At 44.3% G+C, this 19,294-nt stretch overlaps 2 protein-coding genes across 2 annotated transcripts; both read left to right on the forward strand.

Moving 5' to 3' along the window:
* The first annotated feature begins 4,316 nt into the window (after positions 1 to 4,316).
* Positions 4,317 to 6,804, forward strand: LOC125620600 (ferritin heavy chain A-like). The gene is made up of 4 exons (XM_048816520.2): positions 4,317 to 4,471; positions 4,845 to 4,991; positions 5,459 to 5,584; positions 6,521 to 6,804. The coding sequence occupies exons 1-4, from the start codon at positions 4,370 to 4,372 to the stop codon at positions 6,674 to 6,676; spliced, it is 531 nt and encodes a 176-aa protein (XP_048672477.1). The 5' UTR covers positions 4,317 to 4,369; the 3' UTR covers positions 6,677 to 6,804.
* Positions 6,805 to 11,598: 4,794 nt separating this feature from the next.
* Positions 11,599 to 14,706, forward strand: LOC125620602 (ferritin heavy chain A). The gene is made up of 4 exons (XM_048816522.1): positions 11,599 to 11,700; positions 12,433 to 12,579; positions 13,099 to 13,224; positions 14,551 to 14,706. The coding sequence occupies exons 1-4, from the start codon at positions 11,599 to 11,601 to the stop codon at positions 14,704 to 14,706; spliced, it is 531 nt and encodes a 176-aa protein (XP_048672479.1).
* Positions 14,707 to 19,294: the final 4,588 nt, after the last annotated feature.

Here is a 19,294-nt window from a genome sequence, read left to right on the forward strand (position 1 = left end):
GTGCCTCTGCTCTGGGAAGGGGCCGAGGGGCAGTGCCATGTGGTCAGAAAAGATGACATGTCCTCAGAGCCATGGTACAACGTGTTCAGAGCACCGTTCTTGTTTGTTTCCCGACCACTCTGCTTTTGCATGGGGCTGGAAGCAAAAGTGCTGCCATAGTGAGAGAGAGGCTCTTTACCTGTTACCTCTGGGCTAAACAAGAGCAGAAAGTCATAGAAATCTCAGAAATAAGCTTATGTTGAAAATACTCATTATTTCTTTACCCACTCACCGCTACAGCGGAGGTCTAAAGCCAGAGAACACAATCCAGTTGGACTTGAGAGTGCTTGTTTAATTGGACAATTCTGAGAACACCAAGAATTGGGCAATTATGAGTTTATTCTAATTGTATTGGGAGGAGGAGACACAATCCAGCAGCCTCAGCTGCTCTTTTGATATTGCAAGTCAGTACAGTTACTTCCCTAAAATTAAAAATGATTGGTGATTCTGTACTTTAGAAAACAGCATAATGTACCCAAACTTTAGCTACATCTGTTTGTAGTTACACTGTATTTAAAGAGGAGCTTGAGGTGGCCTATGGTGCAGAAATACTGCAGGAGTGGTGGTGAAGTGTCATTCCCATAATCCCTTTAAAACCTAACAAGATCAGAGGACTGACCCTGCCCATACCAGTCTGAAGTATCAAAATCTAATTAGTCTCATTACTAACTGTGTTTCCACAATGGAATCTTGCCTAATACATCTTGCTTGACCTCGTATTTGAGGGAAATTCAATAGTGTCTCCAAACTGGGGGACCTGTGAAAGTTTCCTAAAACAAAAAACATGTGGCAATGACAGTCCTGCCAACATAATGGATAGATGGAGGGTAAAGGAAAAACAAGAAATTTGCACACTTGACAGATTGAAGCCTCTAAAATATTCTTTTATAAGTTTGAAATCCCCTTATGTGTTAAGATAAAGAGATTGTCACAGTATCAGGGTGATGAAACTGGCAAAGGAAATGTGTTTTTTGAACTTTGTAACTGATCCTTTGGGCTTTCTTTAGTCCCTGGTACAAGCCTATTCAGTTGACTGATTTATTGGCACCACCAAAGAGACCTGAATAAAATAGTTTTAATAAGATTCCAAACCCGCTAAAGCAGTGCTTGTGGCTTCAAGTTTCTTTACAGCCTTGAGATTTAGCGAGGATCTTGCAGACTGGTGGCACTTTCAGCAAACCTGAGCTGTGTGTCAAGCAAATTGGGGGGTGGGGGGGCCGGAGGGGAGTCCTAATGGCTGAAATGTGGACCTGGATGCACGTTATAGTGTGTAAGACCAGCTCTACAGGTAACTCAGGGAGTACAAATAGAGATGACATGAAACCAGAAAAAAGGGGAGTACAAATCCATTTGAGCAGCTTTCCTGCATCATTACTGCTAAAGAAGCTGCTGTGTCCACCCCCCCGCTCCCAGAATTACACATTGATATTTGAAACCTCAGTGCAGTGGTACAAATTCCTGGTTCTTCATGTTTCCTGGTTTACTGTAGAGAAGCAAACACATGATGACAATAGAAATGTCCAGCTCCTGTTTCAGTTAGTAGCAATGTGTCAGACATGGTTGTGCTAATGTTCCCATAGTCATTATGCTCCAAAGGACAGAGGGACCCTGCCAGGTTTAATTGAGTTATTGCTGCTTTAGCAGAAACACAGGATAGAAAACATCTCCAGTTCTGCCCCATAGACATGGTCTACCCTAGTAAAAAGCTGGTATTCCTATCAGTGGCACTTAAAAAAAGGCAACTCCCTTACAACCCAGCATAAATGCTGCAATCGTCACCCCCAGTGCATGAATAAAATGGTGGGGGAAAAGCACAACCACATTGTAATAAAAGGAGAAAACCCTTTTCTATGGCAGAGTTCAGCAATGAGAAGAACCAGACACAAGCCTCATCCAGCACTCTATAAAGATAAACTTTGCAGGACCAAATTCAGTATGGGTATGAATGGGCACAATGTCCATTAACGACACTGGGAATTGTGCCTGCTTGTAGGCCAGTGCTGCGTTTTGCCCCTGTAGCCTTTAATGGGACTGTTACGTGAGTAAGGATCGTTGAATAGGTCCCAAAAAGACTACATCTGAAAGCAGCATAGTAAAGGGTTCTGAAAAATGGGTCTTCAAATTGTCGCACAAGAAGCAGCTCCGGATACAGGAATGGAGTGCCCCTGTGAGAGATCTAAGACAGGAGCCAGTGATATTCAGTTGAGCACCATCTGAGGTGCTGTCCCTTAATGCTTCTCTCTGGAAAAAACTGCTTCGGCAATAAAAAGACCAAAGGATCTTGCAGCCCATATTTTAGGTGATGCAGCAGCTAATAATTGACTAATCTTTGTGTTCATTGCTTATATTCTAGACAATGGAGCGGAGATAAAAGAATCCAGAAACAAAATGGCTGAGACATCTCAGTCACAAGCAGAATATAGAAAAGCTGAGTACTGCTGTGTAAACATGATCACAGATTAATAGCTAGCGCTTTGCTCTTCTCTAGCATATATTCGCTATAGCTCCCAAAGTGCTTTACAAACAATAATTATTTCTCTAACCTCCACTCTCCAGGAGATAAGATAGAAATTGTACTGAGTGTTAGCGGAGGCAGAAAGAGATGAAGTGATGTGTCCAATGAGCACTGAAACGTCAGTATTAGATTTTTCAAACCATGCAATGATGGACACCATATAGTTGAGATTATATATTTGTAACCAGTAGGTCAAATAAAGTGAGCTTCAACTTTGCCTTCAACTTCTCCCATGGACTATGCATTCTGCCCTAACTCTTGCAATATTTCAAGGTTACCAAGGTGAGGAAAACAGAAAGGAAGCCATAGAACACTGCTGAAATAACCAAAGTCATATAATCCAGCCCCCCTATTTAAGACACTCATCTGGCTTCTATTACTATCGTATCTGAGCACTTCACAATGTTTTAATCCTCAGAACACCCCACACCTACCCTGGCAAGAAAGTACATTATCCCCATTTTACAGAAGGCACAGGAAGACTAAATGACTTACCTATGGATGCCTATAGGAGAGCAGGGAATTGAACCCAGGTCTTTGAGGTCCCAAGTTAATACCCTACCCAGGGGGTGATTCTTCCTTATTTGCTAAACAGCTTCTGAAAGGGCCAAGGTCTATTGCATAGCTAACAGGAATTAAAACCTGTTCTGCATTAGGTTGCATGGGTGCCTGTAAAAGTTGACCCCCAACAATCTCTCTTCCAGCATGAGAGAAGTGTACAGCAATACAAAATGCTTAGATTACACTTAACAGGGGGAAATAAGCTGCTGCCTTTTATTGGACCAAAAATAGGTTCTACTCAGAGTTCTGGGTGGAATAAGGGGGTTAACTCTGCAGTTTTCTGTTTCTTTAAAGAAAAAGGCATGAGCCAATCAACTCTGTAACTTTTGACGCTGGCAGCTGGTACATGCCCTAAAGCATGAAGGGCCATCTCCCGCATTTAACCATGTTTTATCTGATCTAAAGAAACTGCACGTTCTCAATCATATACATATTTAATATCTTATAAAAATCCTTTTAAGCTTTTGCCCTCAATCCTGTATCTTCCGGCAGTGAGATCCACAGGATATATATGTACTGTGCCTAGAAGCATTTCCTTTCATCCATTCTAAATCTCTTTCATTTTATTGGATATCTCATTGTTCTCTTCTAATGATGAAAGAGCACCCAATTTAAAGTCTCCATACCTTCTTTATTTTATGTCTCACTCAGGTCCCCTCTTTTTTTCATCTCTTCTCCAGACTAAATCGTTTCAATATGTCTTCAGATGACAGGGCCTCCGTGTCTTTAATAACATTTTCATCGGTTGTCTGAGAGCCTTCTGAATACTGGAAGAAAATGACCAGGGTTCCCCAGGTGTAATACGTTAGAGAAACACTGACCTAGGGACACTTTGGGAAGGGGTAAGAAATAAAGCCTTCCATTTGCCACTTTCTCTGTATCCGAAGGGTTTGTAGGAAACTGGATTAATTTGGTGAATACTCCTAATTTTCATCTAATAACAAACTGTCAATCTCCCCCATTGCTCCAGGGGTAATGTGGCAACAAGGGTGGTCCTACTGCTGAGTCATGCCCTCACCTGTGGATACTGTGTTAGGATCCAGCCCTCAAAGGTGACTGGTGCTGTAGGGAAGAAGGACATTTCTATTGGACAGCAGCAGCTGTTAATCACACCCACTCCCTGCTCTGGACAGCATTAATACCATCTGTGAAGAAGAACATTTCTGGTATTTTACTGGGCTCTGTTCTTGGTAGTGTTTAGTATCCCTAGAAATTTCTTGAGATCCTTTCTAGCTAAATCTTCCAGATAGAAGAATGGAGTCCCAGGTGCGCCAGAACTTCCATCCTGAATGTGAAGCTGCTGTCAACCGCATGGTAAACCTGGAGCTGTATGCTGGCTACGTTTACTTGTCCATGGTGAGTGTAGTACAAGAGCTGTGCTGTTAGGCTTTTTCAAATCCATTTGTTTTCTCTCATATGAGAGCTAGCTTGTCTGCTACTATATGGCTTTTTGTAAGTACTCTAGCTGTATGCTGTACCTCTTATCCTGTACAAGTGGACAATACAGGAGAGCAGTGAGGGGATAAGACTATTTCTGACACTTGTGGTTTTGTGACTTGTTAGTGGAGAAGCCTCTGAGTCTGACTCTTCAAGCCATTTCTGAGGCTTCTTTGTGGGAAAACTTGTTCATATGAGCAGATATGTTCCTTGTTAAGTTTAAGGATTGATTATATGCTGTTGTCAGCTTGAGGCTGTAGTACCTTCACTAATCTCCTGGACTCTTCCTCAGTCCTACTACTTTGACCGTGATGATGTGGCCCTGAAGCATGTGGCCCAGTTCCTGAAGGAGCAGTCCCATGAGGAGCGGGAGCATGCAGAGAAGTTCCTGAAATACCAGAACAAGCGAGGGGGCTGCATTGTCCTACAGGACATCAAGGTATGTAACAAATCAATGTGCCTCCCTGGGAGGGTGGGGGAGTGGACTCTACACTGAGGTTAATCACCATGTGTGGGGGTAGAGGTAGATCTTGCTTTTTCTAAGGGGAAAGCAATGGGCCTTCCTTGGGAGACCTCTGATTATCCCAAATGGAGTTATTCCTGTGGTAAATTAGAGCTGCATGTCTCAAAAACATCAGCCTTTGACCCTCTAGTAAAGGGTATCTGAAGGCATGGGTGGGCCTCTGATAAGCCTAAAAGCACAGACTAGGTTTGCTTAGCTGTGACCAGGCCATCTGCTCCATCAATTCATAAGCAATGGCTTTAGTTCATAATTATAGAACCTTAAATACAAGGATGAATAGTGCTGTTTTTGGTGGGGGTGGAAAGCTATTTTGGATGCAAAATTACAATTTGGTAACCAGGAGAGTGATGTCTGGTTCTCTTCCGTGGCCACCTCCTTTACAGAAGCCAGAGCGGGATGAGTGGGGGAACAGCCTGGAGGCCTTGCAGTGCGCCCTGCAGCTGGAGAAGACTCTGAACCAGGCACTACTGGACCTGCACAAGCTGGCTATGGAGAGGAATGACCCCCATGTGAGTTAATTGGTTTATGTGGGTTGATGGTGTCAGAAGAGTAGGTTTGTCTGGACCAGCATTTTAGAAGATAGATCATAGAATATCAGGGTTGGAAGGGGTCTCAGGAGGTCATCTAGTCTAACCCCCTGCTCAAAGCAGGACCTGTCCCCAATTTTTGCCCCAGATTCCTAAATAACCCCCTCAAGGATTGAACTCACAGGCCTCTGCTCAAACCACTGAACTATCCCTCCCCCCTAATTGCAGACTGAAAAATCCTAATGTGGGAGGGCAGGAGAGGGTAAAGATGAGAAAGGAAATGCAAGAGATTATTTTGCAGCTAACTCTTCTACAGCTGTCTGGTTAGCCGCCTCTTCCCTGGGAGCAATCCCTGTGTTGGCACCAGAACAGGCTGCTCCCACATGGGAACTATGTGGTGTGTGGCCACTGACCAGGGTGTATCAGTAGGCTAAGTTGCCCCTGCAAAAGTTTTGCTTTTAGTTAGATTGCTGTCGGGGAGGGGAAGAGACCTACCCTGAGGCTTCAGACCTGGCCATGGATGAGTGTGCAGGGGTGAGTAAGAAGGAACTTGCACAAATGCTCATTCTGACCCTTCAGGTATACATCCCTGACACATGGAATATTTTTACCCTTCTGCTGGACTCGACGTGCCCCTTTTGAGTCTTATAGAGTTGGAGCTGCTACAAGAGCTGGCCCTAATACTTTCTTCTGATATAGAAGTCTGCTTGCTCAGTGACTGAGCCACTGAGCATCCTCAAAAGTCAAATCGGTGAAATAGAAACTTATGAAATGAGGGCCAGTTAACCAATGGGTGAAGTCTTGAGTTAAACACATGACTAGTATAGGCAGGCCTGAGAACCACTAGAAGACTGTTGTAGCTTCTAAGTTTGGCAGCTGTGCCTATAGGAGCAGGAGTGAGTCCCTTTCCTTTTGCAGTTATGTGACTTCTTGGAGTCTGACTACCTGGAAGAGCAGGTGAAGGCCATCAAGCAGCTGGGAGACCATGTCACCAACCTGAAGCGCCTGGGAGCACCCCAGAATGGCATGGGAGAGTACCTGTTTGACAAGCACACCCTGGGGGAAAGCAGCTGAGCTCCCTACTAGGGACTTGACCCATAGTGTAGATCATGTCATAGCTGCATTACTCTGGATATAGATCAGAAAATAGATGCCTTGTCTTACCTAAATACCAAGAATAAAATCTCTGCTTTCTGGTGTAACCTGGCTCATGTGATATTACTCAAAGTGGGGATGCAGGCTGGTTTCTCCACACACGCTGTAGTGGATGAATGCTAATGTGTAGTGACTCTGCTAAGAAGAGCAGGCCTCTTGTGAGGTGAGGGGGGGGGGGGGGAAATGACTGAGGCATGTTCCTGAGTAGTGGTGTGTCTAGTGTTTTGAGACTAAAGAACTGGTGGTAGAAGAGCTATGATGGGTCAGTGTCTCCATGGGGCAATGGTGCAGGGAACTGTCTGCCAGGAAGTGACGTTGGGATGGTGGTGTGAAATCACAGCATGAGTTCCCCTTAGCTCAATGATTCTAAGAGCTCTGGGTGGTTGGGGCTCATGCAGAGGGGCTGCACACCCCTGGGAAGTAGGGATAAAGGGGACAGCCAGAGCCCTGCCACCTGGGCTATGGCTCTTCCACCCCAATCACTTACCAGTAGGTGGCAAGACTTGGGGTGGCAGAACCAGTGCAGAAGTAAGGGTGGCAATAGGGTGCCAAGCCTGCTGTGAAAGAGTGCCTCCCTTACTCCTGGGCTGGCTCAGCACTGCCTTCAGAGCTGGGTGGCCATAAGGTATGGTTTCTGGGGGGGGAATGTAAGTTTGAGAACCACTGCCTTGGATGTGTTTGCAGCTAGAAGCAAGGTTATGCAGTTAAAGTTCCCTACTGTTATCTGTGCTGTGTAAGGGAACTCCTAGTTCCACTGGGATGGATCAAAGAGGGAGGAGTCTTGTGAGCCTCTAGCATTGTGTGATGAAACCTCTGACTTCCCAGCAGGGGTGTGGGTGTGTGAGAGAGACCCTGATATTGGGGAAGGGAGGGGGAAACAAATGGACAAAAGGAAGACACATGTTGCTTTCTGGGGAGACTGGGTCCATTCTCAATGTGCTACTAACATAGAGGTTTGCAGTGTGGAGGATCTGATCTTCCCTCCCACCCCACTCAGTTCTATTTCTAGAGCTGAAGTTCCAGTGTTTTTTTTTCTGGCCCCAGTTATACATGGGCTGTAGTTTTCACCTGTTATGTGGTTCTCTCTCTCTCTCAACCCTCACTGCAGTGGCCCAGGTTCTGCTCTCCACCTAGGAGCCCAGGTCCCTTCGAGATGTAGCAACCTACTTACGAAGCAACTCCTGTACCAGTTGTCTCCATTTTTTTGCATGACTTGGGTCAAGGGTGCCTGAGCAGTAAGCTATCAGCTGTTCATCACTTCCAGTGGCTTTTTTCATTAGTCCTCAAACTAGCTACTGCGGCCAGACCTTGAGGCAGAACCAACCTTGGCATTTTATCTTCTGTAGTAACGAGGTGGCAAAATATTGGCCTGGTCTAATCATGACTGTGAAGTGCAAAAGGGCTGGACTGGGTTTCTCCTTTTACTGCAGCTGTGACTCTAGGAGTCCCACTAATGGAGGAGCAAGTGAAGGCTACCAAGCAGCTGGGAGACCACCTCACCAACCTGGGAGTGCCCCAGAATGGTACAGGAGAGTCCCGCTTTGACAAGTACAACCTGGACGGGAGCAGCTGCATGCTGGTCCTGAAGACTAGCACCCATAGTGGAGCTGAAATCTGTTGCTTGACTTTTTTTTTGTCTAAGAATAAAACCTGGGGGGGGGGGTTATCTTTTTTTTTTCTCACTCTACTGTAGCTATGCTGTCTTCTATGTGGGGCTTAAGCTGAGTAGCTGAAGGGAAGAAATAGGTTCAAAAAATCAGCTGGGGGAAGACTAGTAGGTGAGGGAAATAGTTTCACTGGCACAACTGCTGCAATTTGTCTGCAAAATCTTCTCTCTGTGTGTGATCTTGTACTAGAGTGAGAGGGAAGCTATGAGGCCCTTCCTATTTTTAGGACATACGGATAATCTCTAAAACCAGACCCCTGGGTAAGGACCACAAAGCTGCTTTAAACTAGCAGGTAAATATGCTGCAGTAGTTTCTACAGCACAGAAATATCTGTCAAACTTAACGCAAAACTCTCACTAACCCAATGGTAGTAAATTTATCTGTCTCTGGTTAACCTTATGAAGTGAGGTTCTCTAGTGCAGGGGTTCTTGGAACTATTTTTTTGGTGGCCTCAGTGTGGCCAATAACCCTCACTAGTGGCTGCTCTGAATATTTTTCTAAACCTGACCCCCTGTTGTCATGGCCCGAAACCACTAAGCCCACACGCTGGCCCTGTGTGTCTGGAGAGGTGCTGCCTCGAGTCCCCCCAGAGGCAATGTGATGCAGGCTGCTGGGCCCCTGCTGGAGGTGCCAACAAACAGCAAGGCAGTCAGGAGCAACAGCTGGGTGCTGCAGGGAGGGGCTGCTGCTTTGCCCATGCTCATCTCCACCTGGGGGCTGTTGTGGCTGCAGAAAAATTCCCTGGTGGCTGCATTTGGGAAACAGTACTCATCAGTGGCAGACAGGATGTTGGACTACATAATTATAAGGCTCTACTCTGCCCTTAATCAGTTAACCTTACTCATCACTTGGTCCTCTCAGTAGTCTAATAGCTGCTTAATCAGACAATGAATGTGAAATTGAGCTGAATAAAGCACACTACATTACTGATGTCCATTTCCTCAGATTATAGGGCTAAACATTGGCAGAGTAATTTGTCTGTTTTCTGCTAAGTATGAGGCCTTAAAAAGGCCTGACTTTCGAAAGGTAGGTGCTCACGCTTTCTCAAAATCAGACCTCTTTGCAGCGATCAAAGTATGTTGGATAGCGGAAACACTGAGCTGCTTACCATCACTGTTAAAAAAGATCCCTTCATGGGCTGTTAGAGGAACTCCCAACTCACCTGTAACAATAATTGCATCTGCTGTGGGAATGACAAAAGCCCACATTTAGAATTGGTGAGTGAAACCTATTTTTGAGCTATCTTTCCTTACCTCTTGCAACGCAACACAACGCTTGCTTTTTAAAATGTACAACATCTCGCTGTCGCTGCTTCACGAACCTGTCTCATTTTTGTGGCACTCACTCTAGGTGATGGCCAAAACATGAATTAGAAGCTTTAGTGTAAATATCATGTGAGCAGGCTCTGCCGTACACAGGCTTCTCCCATTGTTCCTTGGCTGGCTAGACAACAGCCCTCTGCTTAGCACGCATGCTAGGGTCCACTTGCCCATATCTGACAAGGGATCCATCCTTGTGTTCCAGACTTCTTCTCAAGACAGATTAAAGACAAGACACATCTTCTAGCTTTTCATTTCTATCCACTTCTGGGAGGGTTTAATCCACCCTCAGGAAAAGAGGACTTCCTTATTACCAACCCATTCAAAGATGCTAACAATACTGTACAGCTTGGGCAAACTGTAGAACTGCCTTCCAGCCAAGCAGAGTTTCCACCACGCTGAGACTCAAAAACGCCTCATGGTGAAACCGGATATAGTGATATGCATGCAGCCTGCTGCCCCGTAAGCAGTACTGCACTGAAAACCTCAACCCAGGTGGTTAATACAAAGTGTTTGTTCTCTGTTTTCTTAATTGATGTGTGTGTGTGTGTGTGTGTATAGATATAAAAAAAAACCCAGACCAAACAATGGTAAAGATTTAAATCTGCTTGTCACAATATAAACTTATTTTCTCCAAGCAGTTGGTCTGTGTGTGCTGCCTTTCACATGAAGGCCAAATGCAGTAGGATGTAAAGCCATCCTAGTGCTGCCTTTGTGATAAATGGACAAAAAGTTGCCTTGTTGCTATGCAGAAAAACACATAACTATGCTGACTGTGGACTGCAGGATGTTAACTATAATGTTGCTTTACTGTAGTTATGGTAAAGAAATTTGAAACTCCGTATCGTAAAGCAAATAGATGGCCAGTTCTGTTGTGCCATTTGAGTGTTTCCAAAACATTCATGCATACATCACTCAAAAGGAGATGAGATTGCTTGAAGCGAGGTCAGTCCAACCTCAAGATGTACATCTGGGCAGTGGGTCCTGCTCTTGGACTGTTAGTGCCAACATGGACCTGTAAGGAACCCTACAGGATGTGCTGACATGAGCCAAATGCCCCAAACCACATCCCTCTCTACATATTGGTCCCATCCTGCCTTCATGATGTTATCATTTTCCAGGACATGCTTCTTGTGTCTGTATCTTGTGATTCCCTTTTGTATTCCCCTGGCCTCTGCAAATCTTTTTTTCTTTCGCTCAGATGCCCCTTTTCTGTCCTTGCAGCAGTATTTACTATGCCACGACTTTGGGATATGGGGACAGATCATGATGCCACGGCGGGAATTCCAGAGCTCTTGATATAACAAGCCATAGCAACCCGTACTTCCTGAGCTCAAGGAGCTTCTGTGTAGGCCCTGATATACCTAAGAAAATATTGCACATAATGTTAAGCTAGGTGGATCAGAGGTATTAGTCTCTCAAGTTCTCCATTCTGTACCATCTTCCCATTTAGGGCAAAATGGGCATTGTTGAGTCCTATAAAAGTGATAGTGAGCCACATTTTTCTCAATAAAGAAACGGGTCAATTGGGCTGTTCTCGGAGTGTATCCATTGCTCCCTGCTTTTCAAGGGTTTCATAACAACTGTTGAGGTGTGTCTTATGGCTAATAACCTCTTTCACCTGTAGAAATTCAGCAATAGTCCTACCCACAATGCTGATTGGGTCCTTGGTGAGAAAGGAAATTCCCATTGGATGGCAGCAGCTTGTCAGTCATACTTTTGTCTTTCTCAGAACAGTATTAATACCAGGTGCTCTAAGACAGGCTTTTATGTCCTTGTGTGGTTGAGCTCTTGCTTCAATAGTGGTTGTGTAGAGTATCTTTCTGTTGGTATTTTATACCTTAGAGGTAGGGAAATGGAGTCCCAGGTGTGTCAGAACTTCCATGCTGACTGTGAGGCTGCTGTGAACCGCATGGTGAATATGGAGCTGTATGCCAGCTATGTCTACCTGTCTATGGTGAGTAGCTTTGTCTTAAAATCATATACAATTTTGTCTTGAATAGGGCTCTAATCTTGTAGCTGTAATTTATTGGAGAAGTGTGTTTCTAATGTGCTGGTGGTTTCAAAAGAGGGTATATTTCCCCATGTGATTCCTTCAAACTTAATAGCAATTGAAATGTTAAGGTTACTAACTTCTGATTGCCGAAGGGAGCAAAAAATAGCAAGGTATTTATCTTATTGCAAGCAACCTTACTCTTTCTTGAGTGGTGAGGGCTCTAATTGTCCCTCTTCTAGAATTCTGGGCAGCTACTTCCTTTTTAGATAACTCTAGAATGCTGAAATCAACAGTAAAGACACCTTGGTGGAAGTAGTGGCAAAATGAAAGAGGAGGTGGGAATGGGACAACTCCATTGATGCTGTAAACCATCTCAATAACAAACAGACATTTTTGTCACCTGAGCATGTTGCAGAATTTTTCACTCGGAGTGAAGTGCTGTATGAGAAGTGTATCATGTGCAGGTGTTACATCACCTTTCATGTAGCGTAACTGTTAAAATTCAAAGACCTAACACCTTTCTATAGGTTGTGGGGGTGATTGATTGCTATTACAGACTGATTTGGAATCCTGTAACTTTCTGGGGCAGAAGGTGGTGATATGGGATGCACACAAGATTCCTCCCCTTTATAACTACTCACAAGGAGTTGAGATACTGCAAGGAAAATATCCTCTGCATTACTTTCTCCCTAGTCCTACTACTTTGACCGTGATGATGTAGCCCTTAGGCACATAGCAAAGTTCCTGAAGGAGCAGTCCTATGAGGAGAGGGAGCATGCAGAGAAGTTCCTGACCTACCAGAACAAGCGAGGGGGACAAGTGATCTTTCAGGATATCAAGGTGAATAAATATTTCAGTGAGTACCCAGAAAGCAGCTGATGACAAACTCTAGAGGTGGGGGTTATTCTGCATGTTACTAGTGGCAAATGGATTTGTAGTCTATTTGCTCCTCTAAAAGACGACTAACCTTTATTTGTGCAATCATGTTTCTTCAAAAGCATCTGAGTGGAGCTGCATTCTAAGGCCTCTTGAGGCTCCCACTCTCCTGCAGTGCACACTCTGGTGATGAAGGTAGAGGTAGGGAATGTCATAAGTAGTACAGTTGGGGAGGTGGTGGATCAGGAGTAAGCAGCTCTGGCAGAGCATCCTACAGTAGGCTTAACTGGCCCTGAGTTTGGCTTACCTTTCCCCTACATGACCTGCTAAGTAATGGAGTAACTCATAGAAATAAAAAGCTCAACATAGCTTGAGTTTCTTCTTCAGAAATGGTGCAGTGTATTGTAAAAGGAGCCTGCTATCTGTGAGTCAGAAATGAGACCAGTGGGATGTCTTGTCTTCTATGGATGGTTGCCTTGACAGAAACCAGAGCGGGATGAGTGGGGAAACAGCCTGGAGGCCCTGCAATGTGCCCTGCAGCTGGAGAAGACTGTGAACCAGGCGCTACTGGACCTGCACAAGCTGGCTACTGAGAAGAGTGACCCCCATGTGAGTACTAGGTTAACTGTAAATTAAGAGACCATCAGAGCCTCTAGGGAGGTGGTGGAATCTCCTTCCTTAGAAGTTTTTAAGGTCAGGCTTGACAAAGCCCTGGGTGGGATGATTTAATTGGGGAGGGCCCTGCTTTTGAGCAGGGGGTTGGACTAGATGACCTCCTGAGGTCCCTTCCAACCCTGATATTCTATGAGAGCAGACTCTTTGTACAGTGGGCATCTGCTCCCTGGTTGGTGTCCTTCAGTGTTGCCACAATAGAAATAAAGCACAAGGAAATGCAGGTGTATGGCTCAGAGGAGACAGATTTGAACTACCAGCTCTTCTCTCTCCCTCTTACCTTGATGTTTGGGTGGGAAAGGCTTGTGCAGTCTCATGCCATGTGCATGAGACAACTTTACAGTATCTTTCCTACCTTGCAGTACTGATAGGAATTTCTTTACTAATCACAGAACTGGAAGGTACCTTGAGAGGTCATCTTGTCCAGTCCCATGCACTCAAGGCAGGACTAAGTATCTAAACCATCCTTGACAGGTTTGTCCAACCTGATCTTAATCTCCAATGATGGAGATTCCACAACCTCCCTAGGGCCATTTATTCCAGTGCTTAATCACCCTGACCATTAGGAAGTTTTTCCTAATGTTCATCCTAAACCTCCTTTGCTGCAATTTAAGCCCATTGCTTCTTGTCCTATCTTCAGAGGTTAAGAAGACCAATTCTTCTCCCTCCTCCTCGTAACAGCAGTTTTCAAGTACATAAAGCTGTTGCCCCTCTTGGTGGTCTCTTCTCCAGACTGAAAAAACTGGGTTTGTTTAATTTTCCCTCAGAGGTCACATTTTCTAGACCTTTAATCACTTTTGTTGCTCTCTTCTGGACTTTCTCCAACTTATCCACATTTCTGGAAATGTGGTGGCCAGAACTGGACACAATACACCAGTTGAGGCCTAATAAGCGCAGAGGAATTATTCCTTGCCTTGCTTACAATACTCTTCCATGTTAACTTTTAGTAGCATAAAGCTTGTTAAAACTCTGGTGTGGCTCCCTCATTTTTGGTGCTTGACCATTGCAGATCAGGTGCAGCTGAGTAAGCTAATTTCACATTCTTCTACACTCTCCACTATGGTGGGAATGGATTTCTTTTGCCCATACTTTAGTGACTTCCTCAAAGCTGAAGTTGGCAATGGGGGCTCCATGCTGTCTTCCTTTCCAGGCCCCAAGTGGACTATGGAGTCTCTCAATATTGACTTGTTGAGACGAATGTGTTATCTCCATTTTTATAGTGGAGGTGGATTGTTCCAACCCTTTTGTCTTTTTTTCCCCTAGCTCTGTGACTTCCTGGAGTCTGAGTACCTGGAGGAGCAGGTGAAGGCCATCAAGCAGCTGGGAGACCATGTCACCAACCTGAAGCGCCTGGGAGTGCCCCAGAATGGCATGGGAGAGTACCTGTTTGACAAGCTCACCCTGGGGGAGAGCAGCTGAATGCAGTGCAGGTTCTTGTGTTTAGAAGGAATATGTATTACCTGAGCTCAAAATAAAGAGGAATACAAGCTGTTTTGGCTGTAACATGGCATTCACTGGCATATATAGGATGCTCTAAATTGTATTGGAACAAAGCAAGGGAGGGCATAAGGTGACAACAATGAGGGACCAAGAAATTCAACTAACATTCTATACAGCAACAGACGTGACCCTGTGAGGCATTTATTCATGCAGTCTACCTCCACAGATTTTTAGCAAGAGTGTGTGTGTACCTCCTCTTTCAGAAGATCAGGAGGAATCCCTGTGAATGTAGTATTAATTGGATCTGCCAGCAATAGAAATGTAAATCCCAGGAGTGGGACTGGCTATGGGTAGTGGTGGCAGCAGAAAATGGGGTGGAGACTTAATGCTCCTAAGTGGGTTTGAATGATGGTGCTTGGATTACAAATGGCAACATTCATTTGGGAGAGCAGTGTTGAAGAGGAAGAGTTTCCCTAGGAACTAGTACAAAGCAAACTAATTCCAGGAAATGACCTAAAATACAGGGTTTGTCCCTTATGATACTCTTTAAGGTACCAGGAAAAAACCCAACCTAAATGGGGGATGATGGAGGGAAGATTCCACATTCCTTGCAAAGTCTTGTAGCACTTTAGCTAGTGTCCTCCATATAAAACCAGAATCTGGCAGGTCACTCAGTGTTTGAGAGGCCTTGTATCAGGGCTGTATTGGAATAGCACAGCTGGTTATATACCAAGAAGGGACACCTGCCCCTTCTGATTTTTAGATGGAACAAATCAACAGCTTCCAGTTTTCTGACCAGGGTAGGCTGGTGGAAACCTATGTTCTCTGCCCTAACTATGCATTAAAAGGGTGTATTCTGGTGAAGGACCACCTCACCTCCTGGGCACCTGTTGCAGAGTGAGGCCACTTGTAGCTGTTACTCAGGTCCACTCCTACCCTAAAAGACAAATGCAGGAAGGGGTGGGTGCTGGCACAATACCTCTAGAAGGCACAGCAATGGCTGAAAGTTGAAGCTAAACAAATTCAAACAGGAAATAAGGTGTACACTTTTAATGGTGACCATAATTAATCCTTGAACAACTTAAGGGTTGTGGTAGGTTCTCCATCACTGACAACTTCTAGAAGATATTGGGTCTTGATTTGAAAAAGAGAGATGCACCAGGAATTTGGGGAAGTTCTTGGGCTTGTCTTCTACAGAAGACCACAGTAGATGATCACAATGGTTCCTTTATAGTCTTGGAATCTGACTCAGTGAAGGGGTGGGCTGGGACTCATTGCCTCCAAAGGAGTTCTAACCCCCCCAACCTCCTCAGAAGGAAACCTGACAGGCATAGCAGCAAAGGGAGGTGCTGAGCCTCATCAGATATTTGTTCTGGAACCCACAGCAGGATGGGGCCTTATCTTGTTGAAGTACAGCACTGGCTGGAGCTCATCTTCACTGAGAGACTGTCTCCCCAAGAGATGGGAGAGACTCTCATCTAACTGCAGCATAGACTTGTGGTAGTAGGAACTACAATTCTTGCCCTGGGGCAGTCTGTCTCTCTCCTGCTTCTGGGCTCTACCCCCTCACTTTCCTTCCACACTAGGCCATCATCCTTTAAATGCACTCCTGGGTTGGATGAGACCTATTTCCACTCATCTAAATGAACCATACTTTCTTTTTTTTAATAAAAGTTTGTTAGGCCTCATGTGTGTTACTGTTTATCTTCTGCTGTGCACTGAGGATCAGATCAGGAGCCTTTCTGAAAGAACAACTTCCTCTGGTTTCTGTAGGTTAAGGGGTGGGGCCATTTGCTTTCATGAAATAAAGCAAGTGTGGTGTGTGTGGGTTTTTTTTTTTTTCAGTGAAAATGTTCTACAGGGTATAGCTACAAGAAGGGCCTTCTTGCTCAGTATAACCCTGGGGAAGTCAATAGCTGCATGGATTGTCCTTGGGACCGTGCTTTTGGTGGGCATGTAGTATCCCTACTGTAGTTTCATTCTCTCAGACCTGGTTCATTGTTACTACTTTCTTGTTTCCCCACTCAGTGTGCTGTAGTGCAATTATTGCAATAAGTGGAAATAGACTTCTTAGTGGTAGAAGTGAATCCATTTTTTGTAGTTCCCTTTTACAAGGCAAATAGGGTGGAGTGAAGAAGGGACATGGATTGAAGAAGCTGGAAGATAATCCATAAGTCCCCATTCCACTTAAAATCACTATTGGGTTAATTTAACGAATAAACGTAACTGGGCTGTAAAACTATACTAGCTGTTCATACTCCCTTCACTTATATATAGAATTTCTATCCTATCCCTTATGGACTTTTATAGAATGCTGTCTTCTATTTCTTAAAGTGTTTGATCTCTTGATAATATGATTTATTGCTATTAACCTTTAGATCACACTTTGTGGCTGTTCTGGTTTCATTTACTTTGTTCAGTTAATATTCTGTCTCTTCAAAAGAAATCTTCAAAGTAGAACTTCAATCAAATCCCACTTGTGTGTGTTGTCTTCCTGGGTCAAATGTATACCCACAGCCAGCACAATGCTGGCTATGGTGACAGGAGGTTGTTTAAACTGTTTCAAGAGGATGTGTGTGCACAGTGAAAAATTCTTCTTGGGTTCATGAGTATCTATAAAACATGGGGCTGTAATTTTCAATTGTACATGGCTCATGTCTTGATGCCAAAGAGAGTTGTAGATGGCCAGTACTCCGGAATATCAGGCAACTTATGTATTTAAGTTCCCACTCCTGCATTGGTGAATCCTTTTACCCATGTAGAATACCATGGAGGTCCATGAGGTTGTGGGTGGAGATAGGGGAGCTTGTTGCAAGATTGAGGCCAAAGTACAGATTTAGGCACCCAAGTCTGAAAGTTGGGTCTCTTTTAACATTTTGTGTATAATTTTAAATTTTTATTCCATGTCCCATAATACAAAGGAAATGGGCATTTTCCTTGAACTCCCCACTCTTCTTCCCTCCATGAAAATGGAAACCCACTTTTTGGGCTAAGACTAAAGATGGAGACTTTCAGTTCCAAAGCACAGATTTTTTTTTTCCCCCCAGTGAGTTATGATGAAGGCCCCAATCTGCAAACACGTACGTACGTGCTTAACTTTACTACCAGGAGTACTTCTATTGCTTTCACTGTCACTTAGTAAAGTTCAATGTGTTTGCTGCTCTGGGACCTTACAGAGAACAAGGTGCTAGAGTGCCAAACCTTGCCTAGTGTATATGCTAATATCAAACTGTACTGTTCTCTGCTATGCTAAATTCTATATATTGTAGCTTTCTGTCTTTTTAGTTCTTCAGGTTACTCACTTCATGAAAGCAGATACTTATTTCAGAAATGGTTAAAAAAATACAGCCAATATATGTAAATAATTCCCACTAGCTCCTGGCTAGTCTACTATCCTGTGCCTGCCTAACCTCATACTCTACAGAATCAGTAAACCAACAGAAACCAAGACACATTACAAATGGATGGAACCAGGAAAACATTCTCAAAAGGTTTTTGCTCAAGTGATTGACACAGACTGGAGTAAATGCATCTTGTTGCTTGTGCTCCGTTAGGGGGATCTGAACTTTCAGATTTGGAAATACCAGGCCCGTTCCTCCCACACTGTCTTTGGGCGCTAGTACCAGCAAAACCCTGCTATCCCAGATGGGTGGTATCTATTAAAACTATATATAAATGTTTCTGTCGTGGCTATTAATATGACACCTTTCTCTCATCTCCTACTTACCTTAAATCCTCATATGGTCCATCCCCAATGTCACATCTAACATCACAGCCATATCAGATGTCCCTCTCCTGCAAGTAGTAGGGTAAGATTAAACCCACTTGCTAACTGTCTCCTCCCCCATCATCCTAGTTACTAGAGAATTTAAGGAGTCTTGCCAGCACTTATCTCTGCTCTAGTTTTCTGGCATGCTAGCTGCCAACTGTCCCTTTTGTCATCAGGTTGTGGACCGTCCATGACCCCAGGGCATGAGTGTGTAAGGGGCCTTACTGTAGGGAGAGCTAAATTAACAGTGAAGACCCTCCAGAGCTTCCACTGCAACAGGGAAGCAAAGTTTCAGAGAACTACCAACCATATAGAGGAACTGTATGGATGCCTCGGAAATATCACAAAAAACGCCATGCACACTCCCACGCTCTACATTTTAGTTATCTCATTGCAGCCCACTGTGGGCAGATACATTTATTAGGTGACTTGTAATCATTACCTGCATAATGCATTAAAAAAGAACCAAGAAACCAGAGAACATTCTGTTTGATATGGTCCTTCTCTCCTCAGCCGTGTCATTGTAACAAGCTAACTATACAGTGGAGTCCTTTTTTCCTCAATGGAAATCCTGTCATAGCCCCACCCACAATGCTGAGTGGCATTGATGAAGAAGGATATTTCCATTGGGTGGCAGTAGCTGCCAGTCACACTCCCACCTTGTTGGGGATGGTATTAGTACCAGCTGTGCTAGGGTAGAGGCATCTACATTTGTTCTGGGGATGTGTTCTTCATTCAGTAGTGTTAGAACAGGTTCTAAGTTTGTATTTTATACCTATATTTTTTTTAGACAGAGAT

Source organism: Caretta caretta, chromosome 12, assembly GCF_965140235.1.
Source record: "Caretta caretta isolate rCarCar2 chromosome 12, rCarCar1.hap1, whole genome shotgun sequence".
In the NCBI taxonomy this organism is placed as follows: domain Eukaryota; kingdom Metazoa; phylum Chordata; order Testudines; family Cheloniidae; genus Caretta; species Caretta caretta.

Bases quoted from the DNA above. Each gene is read 5' to 3' on its own strand.
- LOC125620600 (XM_048816520.2), top strand. From the start codon at position 4,370: ATGGAGTCCCAGGTGCGCCAGAACTTCCATCCTGAATGTGAAGCTGCT. The intron at 4,992-5,458 runs GTATGTAACAAA...CCTCCTTTACAG, and splicing joins TTGTCCTACAGGACATCAAG to AAGCCAGAGCGGGATGAGTG. The intron at 5,585-6,520 runs GTGAGTTAATTG...TTCCTTTTGCAG, and splicing joins TGGAGAGGAATGACCCCCAT to TTATGTGACTTCTTGGAGTC.
- LOC125620602 (XM_048816522.1), top strand. From the start codon at position 11,599: ATGGAGTCCCAGGTGTGTCAGAACTTCCATGCTGACTGTGAGGCTGCT. The intron at 12,580-13,098 runs GTGAATAAATAT...TTGCCTTGACAG, and splicing joins TGATCTTTCAGGATATCAAG to AAACCAGAGCGGGATGAGTG. The intron at 13,225-14,550 runs GTGAGTACTAGG...TTTTTCCCCTAG, and splicing joins CTGAGAAGAGTGACCCCCAT to CTCTGTGACTTCCTGGAGTC.